Genomic DNA, 12,044 nt, shown 5'->3' with positions numbered 1-12,044 from the left:
GGTTAACATCTGGATGTGAGGGAGGACCCTGGTTAACATCTGGATGTGAGGGAGGACCCTGGTTAACAGCTGGGCAGGAAAAACAGCCCTGGTCTGTCTTGGGATGACTATGGCAATATTTTTTACATTGTAAATCTTCCCACTTTTCCAAATAATCAAACCTTGAAATTTCTGTCTCTATAGAACATGTTTCATTACTCAAAGTGTAACTTGGGGTCACGAAACCACAGAAGTCATCAATGTTTTTTGTTGTTGTTGTTGTTTGTTTTTTGTTGTTTTGTTTTGTTTTTCCAAGACAGAGTCTTTCTGTGTAGCCCTGTCTGTTCTAGAACTCACTTTGTAGACAGGCTGACCTTGAACCCATAGAAATACGCTTGTCTCTGCCTCCCAAGTGCTGGGATTAAAGCCGTGTGCCACCACTGCCTGGCTCCAGTGGGGTTCTGTGTGGGCTGGTGCTTTCTGGGCACTGTGCAGATCTAGCAGCACACGATTTTTAGAGTTTTTCCTTTATTGATCTTTAGGTTGTAGAGTGATTTCTCATTGGGAAGACATATTGTTTCCATGCAGAGAGACCCTCTGTGTTTCTGGCAGACAGTAATAATATTGTGGAAAGGGCTGTATTACAGGAACTATGGACATATAGATTTGATGCAGTCTCAATACAATTTTTAAGACTCTCTTCACAGAAATAGAGAAAAGTTTAAAATGACGATGACTCAGGAAACACCCTGGAAGAGTAAAACTCTGAGCAGAAAGGGTGATGCTGAAAGTATCACAATACTTTACTAACACACCATGGGGCCGCAGCAGCAGGAAAAACACCAGACCAACAATGAAAAAGAAAGATAAATCCACGGAATAGAATGGAGGACGCAGAATAAATCCTAGCTACTACCACCTGAGTGCTGACAACGGTATCCAAAGTAGTCATTGGAGAATGGAAGTTTCTTCCATAAACAATGCTGTGACAATTGGGTCTCCACCTTTAGAGGAAGGAAACTCATCTCTCCTCCTGCACAGCATGCAGTTAAATGACTCAGACACCCGACCACGAGGCCTGCCATGTCTGAGGCAGCCAGAACAACAGAGGAAAACAGGCATTTCTGAAGAGACTCTGATGATGCAGTCTCATGAAATAGTAACAAGAATTTACAGTTGGGGTTGCTTGAGATTTGCAAGTGTCTGCAGAGCAACGCAAACTGTTAACAGAGTGTGGAGCCACATCCAGGAAATGAGGACTTCTGGAGGCTGTCCTCTAACCTCTGCTCATGTCAGGGCAAGCACACACACACACACACACACACACACACACACACACACACATGCAATAATAATAAGTCAAATTTAGCAAGTTTAATCAGCACATGGACAAACTGATCACATAGCTCTAAAAGGAAGAGTAAATGGCCAAGAATTATATAAAATTTATTTATCATCCTTACCCATCAACAAAATAAAACTCCCGGACTGGATGGCTTAGCAGTTAAGAGCTCTTGCAACTCTTTGCAGAGGACCCAGGTTGGCTCCCGGCATCCACATGGTGAGTTATAACCATATGCAATTCTATTCTTGGACATTTAACACACTCTTCTGGTCTCCGAGGGCACGCACACGCACACACACACACACACACGCTATACTACACTCATATCTAGAACACCAACATACATAAAAAAAAAAGAAACTCATAACTACATTGATGGCTCATCTCACCCAAGAGAGAGCTGCTATCATCAAAACAATAAACAACAATCAGTGCCAAAGACTAAAGAAAAAACCCCTCCCCCAATTCTGTGGGTGTGAAAGAAAATTAGTACAGCCATGCTGGAAAAATCGAGGTGGAGGTTCCTCAAAAACTGGAAATGCCAGTCATGGATTTTTGGCTTAGTTAATGGTACCAGGAATGAGTTCCTTCTTAGGGAGAGAGCTCTAAATCCCGTTAGAAAACAGCTGGTTATTTTAGCAATATTTATGCAACTATGGCCGCTCTCCAGGCCAGCTGGTGCTGTAGCTTCAGCTTTCACAGATGGGCGAGACTGCTGATTACTCTTCCCCCCTGGTAACACAGACAGAACCTTCCAGCAGTATGCAAGCGAGCTGTCAGGATAGATACTCCAGATGGGCAACACCTAGATTTCTCAGGGTTTTATCACTTAGTATGTGGTGTCTTTAGCAGCAGAGTCTCACTGTCAGGTTCTGGAGGGCGACAGCGCAAAGGCACTAGCCAGAAATATCTGGGAAGGGAGTCTACCTGTCACTGGGATGTTTTCTAATAGCCTATGGTGTCTGTGAGGATCATTGTCCCCCATTATAGAGTAACTCCATTTAATCTGTATATGCATATATTTTAGGAAGCTTCTACAGTAGTTGGTTTCTGTATGACATTTTCAAAGGCCCTCTCCACACCCCTCTCCCCCAAATTACCCTGTCACATCATCAGGTGAACCTGGCAGTATTACTTTGCTAAAGATGATATAGCATTAAACTGCCCGAGTTCTTATTTATGCACTGATTTCTCAAGCCTCGTTAGAGCAGCTTTTTGCAGGAGATAGTCAGAGATGCACGTCTGACCATCGTGCAGAAAGATTGTGGAGTGCCCAGCTCTAAATGTGACATCTACCTCATGCTCCCTGTCCCCAAGGCTCAGGGGTCATTGCAGAAGCAGGGACAGACAGATTGTAAGAGTCGGAAGACATGGACATCTGCAGGGAAACAGTATTTGCTGGACATGACAGGGCCACACCATACATGAATTCACATGGCCAACTGTGCAAGGGACCTGCACAAGGTCAACTCAAGCACAGTCCCAGCATGGCTTGGGGGAAAGATCATGGAGTCCCATGCCATGCTGAGAAGCTATTGGTTGTTGATGGCTTCTGAGGGAGGAACAGTTAGCTTTCTTCAGAGGTGCGGCCCCCTGAGAGGCTGCCCCTCCATGCTTCAGCAGACGGTGCTGCACCCATGCACATATAGTCAGCTCTAAAGAGACTCAATGATTTTAGAGCGAGAGGGAGAGAGAGGGGAGCGCACATGGAGTTGGGAGAGAGAAGAGTGGTGGCTAAGATAATGACTCCGTAACAACAAGTTACAAGTAATTCTGAAAACAAAATTCAACTTTTATGAATTTTTCCTGCAGTCACTGTGATAACACAGTGATAAACACTGAAATAAATTTTCTTTAAAAGGGATTACAGCTGGGCATGGTGGTGCACACCTTTAATTTGGAGGCAGAAGCAGGTAGATCTTTGTGAGTTTGAGGCCATCCTGATCTACAGAGTGAGCTCTAAGATAGCCAGAGCTAACACAGAGAAACCCTGTCTCAAAAACAAAGCAAAGCAAAGCAAAACAAAACAACAAAAAGGGGTGATAGCACTGTGGTAGGAGCTGCGGGCCACTTCTGCAGCCTGGCTCCCGGCCGCCTGGCTAGCTTATACCCCAAAATAACAACACACAAATTATATTCATTTAAACACTGCCTGGCCCACCAGCTCCAGCCTCCCACTGGCTAACTCTCACAGCTTGCCTAGCCCATATTTAGTAATCTGTGTAGCACCAGTCTTAATGGGAAAGATTCAGCATGTCTGACCTGGTGGCTTGCTTCATCACATCTACCCTGGAGAGCAGAGGCATGGCGTCTGACCTCACTTCCCTTCTTCCCAGCATTTTGTTTTGTTTTCTCCACCCACCTATGTTTTAACCTATCAGGCCAAGCAGTTTCTTTATTAATTAACCAATGAAACCAACAGATTGATATATGACACTCCCACATCATAGTACGTCTGTAGGTACTTTCAGAAACAGGGTCCAGAGTTTTGACTGTACCTTGTTTCGCTTAAATACACACCGACAAATTTGCCAATGGCAGCACCCATGGCACAAGGAAGCTGTTCTTTGGTCTTTGGGTTCGATGGTTGCTTGCTTTGCTATGCTGGGAAGCCAAATCAGGGCACCAAGTACATTAGGTAGAACTCAGTCCCTGGGTCATTCCCGCTCCCCCTAAAGTTAGTGAGGAACAGAGCCACCTCCACTTGCTTATCATCCACAACAGATTCCAAACTATTGAGACAATAGAGGTCCATGTTCCATCAGGCCTAGAAAGAAGTATTAATGTCTTCTAGTCCCAATGAACACACTAAACACACTTTAGACAGTTTATTGTAGCTTCTACCTGGTATAGTGACATGCTGACACACACGGATACGTGTGCAATCCCTCAGCAGCACTCAGACTCAGATGAGAGTCTGGATGGATCCCTAACATGTGATGAGCAAGGAAGGGAAACTCAGTGGCTTATGGCGCTTCCAACAAGGCAGGAGACCAGTAAACACAGAGGCTTAGCCATTCAGTCTAACAACTCATTTATTTTAAGTGTGTAAGTGTTTGCCTGCTTGTCTGTCTGGGCACCACTTGCATGCCTGGTGCCTGGGAATGCCAGGATGCTGTGTTCCCTGGAACTGAAGTTACAGACAGTTGTGAACTGCTGTGTGACTGATGGGAATTGAACCTGGGTCCACTGTAAGAGTAGCCAGTGCTCTTAGTTGCTGAGCCATCTCTGTGGTCCAGAGCTCATTTCTTAAATAGTTGCATACTACAGTATTTTGTGAACACAAAACTATAAATGCATCCTCATTGACAAGTACACTAGCAAAAGCACCCGTACATGCTTACAGATATGTAAAATATTTATACAAACATTTTAATACATATGTCCCTTGTGTTCACATTATATAATGACTATGTAGCCACCTGTTTGTGTTATATGCAATATGTAGTAAATATGTATATAATATGTAATAAAGTTGTATATAAGAAATCAAAAACATGGTTTTTATGTGCTTCCAAGCCATATTTTCCGGTCTCAGAAGGACCCTACTCTAGAAATGAAGATTTTTAGCTGCAAAGGATGAAATCAAAGAAAATGTTGATACAGGTAATACTCAATTGCCCTAATTATTCTACCCAGCCTCGTCATTAAACAACAGTGTGCAAGGATCACCATTCACTGTAGTCATCCCTTTCTAATTAAAAAAACGCTTATCAATTTAACTGGATAAATAGTATCAAATTACTTATGTACTTCTGAGAACCATGCAGAACCTGAACATTAGTAGTAGAACTTTAAAAGGGTTAATTTTTAGGAAAGAACGAAGATTAACTATGAAGTATTCCTTTGGTCTCACTTTAGCAAGCTCATCTTTCTCTTCAGTAGGAAGCAGCTTCTCGGTCCTTCCACCTTTCCTTCTGACCATCAACCCATCGTGACTACAGTCAGTGACCATAAGACACAGAGTCTCTGAGACTTCCAACTCCAGACTCGGCCGCTTCTCGCTCATTTCTTCAACCTTTGAGGCAAGCGTAAGCAAGGAGAAATGTTACTGCTCAAGAAAACTAACTTTTGTTGTTTTCATCATGTGCCTCTTACTTTCACTGCCTGATTTTAGTGCATAAGAAGATTTTTGTAGGGCTGGAGAGATGGCACAGGGCTTAAGAGCATTTGCTGCTTTTGTCTTTGGTTCAGTTCCCAGCACCCACCCACATGGCAGCTCACAAAGTCTGTAACTCTAGTCCCGAGGGATCCAACATCCTCTTCTGTCCTCTGAGGGCACCACACACACATGTGGTGCACATATGTATGCGAAGGCAAAATATTTATAAAGTAAAAATAGATGCATCTCTTAAAAAGACTTCTGCTTCATTTAATTTAGCATTAGAAACTCGAATATTTTTTTTGTAAATTCTGCTTTATTTTTTCTGTTTGATCTAAAAAAAAAAAAAAAACAAAACAGAGATTTTTAAGTTCCATACCACAAATCCTGGACAGGAGTGAAGCAACCAGATACCTGTGACTGGTATCCCAGCTTTCTCAGGTCCCCCAAGACTCTGATGTCCACAAATCAGCAGGAAGCAGTCTTGAGAACTCAACGCCCTCACCCCTTAACCTACCATGCCTAACTCCTCTCCTCCTCTTTCTGTCTGTCTTTCTTCTGAAGAGGCAGCCTCTGCCACTCTCTTCCCCTTCCTCTTTCTTTTCTTTCTCTGTCCCTCTCTCCCTCCTTCTCTCTTCCCCCCATAACCCCTTGCCCTTATAACCTTCCCAATACCCACTAAATAAACTCTATCCGCCCACCCCCCCACACACAATGGGCACTCTTAATTCCTGTCTCAGTCTTTTCCATCTAACATTTTCACTGCCTGTTTGATGTGGAAGAACTGTAAATGACGGGAAAACACGCCATCTTCAGGGTTTACTGCCGGGATGGCACATGGGACACTCAGATTCTGAGAATGTGTCATCATAGGTGTAAGGAGCAGAAATGAGCGTCTCCTCCCTGCACAGCCATTCTCTCCCCCTTTAAAGGTGACAACATTCTTTTTTTAAATCACTTGGAGACTGGGGTAGCAAAAGACGTGAAGCTGCTGACTGAAATAGACGAGCCCAGTCCTGCCGCTGAGCAGTAGGCGAGGCTGCGAGCTGATTGGTTCACACTCTGGAAAAGATCAGTCTCGCAAGCGGGACAGGTACCAACTGTGATATTTCACCAGTGGGATGTACCCGCCGTTCCTACTTTAGCTGCGACCGTTCGTTCTAAGCTCTTAGGGCCACCGTGTAGCACTTCACAACACCACCAGACAGTGAAGCCCCACAGTGCTCATTGGGTAAGTGACCCAACAACTCAGTCAGCTGGATGAAAGAGAAGCGAATTGTGTGAGAGTGGAGGAAGCCCTGAGAGAATGAAATCCCAAGTGAATCTGCGTGGTCGACACAGGTGAAAGTGTACTGCAGACACGGGCATGCCATGTCCAATGCCTCAGGCCACGGAAGTGACAAAGCTTCCCCGGCAAGGCTCAGGATGGCAGACCTTCCTGAGGAACCTGAATGTGAATGTTGACAGTGAGTCGCCATAGCGCCCTCCTCAGACGACCTGGAGACGCTCCCTCCAGAGCCTGCTCTTTGAGCTAGCGAAATCTGCCTCCCTGGCCCACCTGTGTGCTGTAACCCTGACTCTCTGTCAGCTGTCTGCAGTAATCCTGCCTCCTTGTCCAAGGGTATCGTAAACACACTAAGCAGCCAGTGCTTCGGCCTCTCCACCAAAGAGCCAATCCGCAGATCCCAGCTTCCCTGTACCCGTCTGTTCTTCAGTCCCCTCCCTGCCCCAATCAGGTCAATCCTGGGAGCTGCATGAGGATGCTGCCAATTTACAAAAATATTTTAATATTTTCTAGGAGGGAAAATGTCTACATTTGTTTTTTCCAACACATCTCCAGATTTTTACGAATCTTTATCTCAGAACTCAGCATTTAATCTGGATCCAATATATTTTTGGCTGCTGATGCGTGTTTGTATATGGATATAAGATCATACATTCTGAAGCCAGCTTTACTAAATAAAGACCATGTACGGGATGCTTTAACAAGGACAGTTTTTGATTCAGGTGAAGCTGTGGACATGTATATACCCGCTCTTAGTTTCCCCAAGTATTTATGTGGGAATTCCTGCTTCCGACAGTCTGAACAGAAACGTCCAGCTTGCACACATCAAAGCTCAAGACTGTGCTGGTGTGAATTTGTCACACTTAGAGACATTGTTATTTCTTCTCATTCATTGCTTGGTTCCCACCAAGTAACTTATCCTTAAGCCAACGCAAGGACATCTATCAAAAGCTAGACAGTATGGTAAAACACCTCTAGGTATATCTTAAGTCAAAAGATCACGTGACATGGGATACATTGACTTTCTAGGTCATATGCTACTGTAAAGAAAGATTAGAATCGATTAGTGAGAAATCATTCTGAAAATATTCTCTTTAACTTTTATTATTTAGACAGTAGAAACCACCTCTACTTAGCCTCTCTCTATAGCCCTGGATGTCCTAGAACTAGATATGTAGACCAGGCTGGAATCATACTTGCAGAGATTGTCTGCCTCTGCCTCCCATGTGCTAGGTAAAAGGCATGGACCACCATGCCAATCTATACAGAAGCTTTTCACCAGCAAAAATCAGTGAGATCAAGTTTTGAAAACAATATTAGCAGCATATTTTTGAAAGTGAAAATTTCCTTTCTTTTTCTTCTTTAAGCGAGGATTTCTCATTCTGCAGCCCCAGCTGGCCTTGAACTCACAGAGATCCACTTGCCACTGCAGCAGTTGGGCAATCCCTGAATTATTATATTATCTTACCACTGTCTTTAGTTGCAGAAACACTGTGACTAAAATTTATTATGTTTTGTTTATGGGTATTATGTATATTTATTGCTTGCACGTGTGTCTGTGCACCACATACATGCCAGACACCCAAACAGGCCAGAAGAAGGGGTCAAATCCCTGAGAACTGGAGTTATAGATGGTTATAAGCTGCCATGAGGGTGCTGGAATCGAATTTGCATCCCCTAAAAGAGTAACTAGTGCTCTTGACCACCAAGCCATCTCTACAGACCCTGTGTTCTGTTTAATTTCAGTCAGGGGTTCATTTCTTTGAAGTATGTAAGCCCCGGCCCTTCTGGTTTACTAGGCTTGGGCTCCATCTCACATTTCATCCCCAGCTCCTGCTTTTAGCACGCCAGTATCAAGCATTTCAGTCCTAACACTTCCGGGGACTTTATAGGCTTGTCTTCCTGAATCACAAGCACCCCCTTGTTTGTGAGCAAAGTGTGTTCAGTGTTTGCTTCTAATCACTCAGCAAACGCGCAGGACGGCTGGCAAGCACATACTCAGAACAAGAACGTGGTGGAGACGGAGGACGTGCTCGGTGTACCCGTTATCAAGGTCGGGAAAGTCCACGTGGCTTCAGACAGGCCCTCCAGACACACCTTTACCCTCACATTTGGCAGATTATTTGCTGAGGTTACCAATAATTACCTGGAACTGAGTTCTTTCCCTATAGCTACCCGGAAGTGGTTCTTTGTCAGGACGGATATTTTCAAACACATCCCTAGCTGTGTGCTGTAACTCACAGCTGTGTTTGTCTGGCTCTCCATTGTTCCCTGTTAGGTCTCGAGTGATGGACGCTTTCTCATGGGCTTTCACTGCAGGAACTTCCAGATGGACAGGCGCACCCTCTCCATCAGATTTCTTGTTTATTTCGGGCTCTTCAGACATTTTCTCCAGATGCAAAGGGGGAGGACGGCTTTGTGGGCTTTCCTTCTGATACTGAGGGTGGGTTGGCCTGGCTGGATCCGCAGATGTGTTTTGTGTTTGGGGGCATGTCTTTGAGAGGACTTTATGCTTCAGGAGCCACAGGATACAGATGAAAAAAATAGTTAGAAATAAATATATATGAAAGACCCTTGTAGTAATAGGAGCAGCGGAGCTGTGTCCCCAGCACCCCAGCCGCTTGGTTAGCTTATGCCCCAAAATAATTACACGAACACTGTATTCTTTTAAACACTGCTTGGCCCATTAGCTCTAGCCCTTACTGGCTAATTCTGATATCCCAATCAACCCATTTCTAATAAACTGTAGCACTGGTCTTACCGGGAAGATTCTAGCCTACGTCCATCCTGGGTCGGAGCTGAATCACGTGTGTCTGCCCAGGAGCGGGCAGCATGCCGTCTCTGCTCCAGAGAGCAGAGCTGTCAGTCTGAGCTCACTTCCTCTTCCTCCCAGCATTCTGTTCTGTTTACTCCTCCCACCTATGTTTTAACCTATCAGGGCAAGCAGCTTCTTTATTTAATTAACCAATGACCTTCCTCCATCAGACCCTCAGAGTGGTCCTTCCCTCAAGAGGAGACCCCTAACCCAAGGAACAGTCGAGACCACGGGCTGCAATTAGCAAGAGGTTTATTGGGTGGGCACAGGTACCTGTGGGCGGCAAAGTCCTTTCGGAGGACTTGCGCGCCTGCAGGCTGGGAGAAGGTCTTTTTATAGGAAAAGGGTGGCAAAAGCAGGCATACAGAAGCAATGCATGGTTACAGGGATCTCATTGGTCAGTTAGAATGAGGCAATGGGTTCATTTAGGGGACAAGTTTCCCGGAGACATGAAGGTCTGATAATAATAGCAGACTTGGCCCTATCTAGGGTACATGTAGTTTTTCCCAGAACTGTTCGTTCCCCTCCTAGGCCTGGTGTCTGACCACAGATATCCTGTTTGACGGCCTAGGAGTACTGACTTTACCTTGAACTTACATTTGTTTGTGTGAAGGCCTTGCAAAATGGCATTACAGCAGCTAAGCTGGGGTCTTTCATTCCCCCATTTTCTTTTATCATTGAGTTAAATTTTTACTCAAGATAATTATGGAATCTCAGTTCTCTGTTGTCTTAACCTTTGGTATTCATGGGTTAAGACTAGGGCCTGGATGACTGATAGCCTGTCTTTTATAAATTGGACCAAGCGGTTTAAGATGTAAGGCCCAAACAGGAGTATCAAGAGGAGGATAATTAAAGGACCCATCAAGGAAGACAACAGGGTAGTAAACCATGGGGACTTATTAAACCATCCTTGTTGTGACTCAAATATCTTTTGTCTCTGTGCCAGCCTGTCCCTGAGTTTCCCAAACAATCTCCCCACTCTGGGACTGGATTTGCCAGGTTAAGGAATACATCTGGTGTGGGCTTTTCCCTTGGATTGTCATTCTCAGCATCAGCAGGGCCCATATAATGGTCAAGGGGCCCCATGTGTGAGTCTTATCTTTAAAGGATTTTGGGTGCGCTGGACTCTTCATGCTGGGGTCGCAATTGGTTCTGCCTCCCTCGTGGTGTGGGTGGCCTTGACATGGGAGGCGTGGATCCAGGCTGCGATGCCGTCGACTTTTAGTGCCATTGGGGTAGTCAGGAGGACAGTGTAAGGACCTTTCCATTGGGGTTTCAAGTTCTTGGTCTGGTGTCTGCGGACCCAAACAGTGTCTCTTATTTAGAAAGGATGCGGTACCACAGGCTGGCTCAGTTGGTCTCGGTAGGCTGCAGCGAGTGGTTTCCAGACCTCTCTTTGCACGATCTGCAATGCCTGCAAATGAGCTTCCAGAGAAGGGCTGTTAGCAAAATCAGCAATATTTGAGTCAAAGAAGTTTATGAATGGGGGTGGGGCCCCATACAGTATTTCAAAAGGAGTCAGTCCATGGGGGCCCGGAGTGTTGCTGGTCCTATATAAGGCTAGGGGCAAGAGGAGCACCCAGTCTCTAGAGCCAGTTGCAAGCGTTAATTTAGATAAATTCTCCTTAATTGTCCTATTCATGCATTCTACCTGTCCTGAATTTTGGGGTCTATATGCACAGTGTAATTTCCATTTAATCCCCAAAAGCTTGGCCACCAACTGACTTACCTGGGAGACGAAGGCGGGCCCATTATCAGTACCCAGGACCTGGAGCATCCCGTACCTGGGAAAGATTTCTTCCAGGAGTTTCTTGGTCATCATTTTTGCAGTTTCATGTTTGGTAGGGAAGGCTTCTGTCCATCCTGAAAATGTGTCTATGAACATCAAGAGGTATTTATATCCATAGAGACCAGGCTTAATTTCTGTAAAATCAATCTCCCAGTGTACACCAGGACAATGTCCCCATATCTGGACCTCTGGCCCAAGCTTAGTTTTGCTTGCATTTACTTGAGCATAGGCTTTATATTTATCAGTTACCTTTTGTAGGGCCCCATCTCTGTTTAGGAGGTAGGGGCCAGTTTCCCGTTGTTTCAGTAAGGTTTTTTATCTTCTTTGGTCCTAAATGGGTCAACCTATGCAGGTATTTTATCAGTTCATAGGTATGTCTCATTGGCATAACAATCTTTCCTTGAAGACCCAATGTTGCTCTTTGGGGTCATAGGTGGCCCCCATTTTCTTTAGGAGGTTGGTGTCCTCTTGACTATAGGGCAGTGGACATCGGAATGGCCTTGTATTTTCTGAATCGGTGAGAGGGAAGGCTCAGGTGGTGCTGATTGTTTTTAGGGCAGCCTCCTTGGTGGGAGCATCCGCCAATTGATTTCCTTTTGCCTCTGGGCTGTGGCCCTTTTGGTGGCCAGGACAGTGTATAATACTCAGTTTTGGGGGCAGAAATAGGGCTTTGAGTAGTGTCAAGATTTTAGTCTTATTTTTAATTTCCTTTTTCTCTGAGGTCAGTAG

At 45.0% G+C, this 12,044-nt stretch overlaps 1 protein-coding gene across 1 annotated transcript in view; it reads right to left on the bottom strand.

The window, feature by feature from the left end:
* The window catches only part of LOC101980002, a 137,508-nt gene that overhangs the window by 57,667 nt on the left and 67,797 nt on the right, over positions 1-12,044 (bottom strand). Inside the window, 2 exon segments of the mRNA XM_013353352.1 lie at positions 8,887-9,148; positions 11,256-11,401. Of these exon segments, the coding sequence (XP_013208806.1) occupies positions 8,887-9,148; positions 11,256-11,401 (408 nt within the window).

This window comes from Microtus ochrogaster, unplaced genomic scaffold (assembly GCF_000317375.1).
Source record: "Microtus ochrogaster isolate Prairie Vole_2 unplaced genomic scaffold, MicOch1.0 UNK6, whole genome shotgun sequence".
Taxonomy (NCBI): Eukaryota; Metazoa; Chordata; class Mammalia; order Rodentia; family Cricetidae; genus Microtus; species Microtus ochrogaster.
The sequence above is the reverse complement of the archived record's forward strand: the minus strand, read 5'-3'. Positions and strand labels throughout refer to the sequence as shown.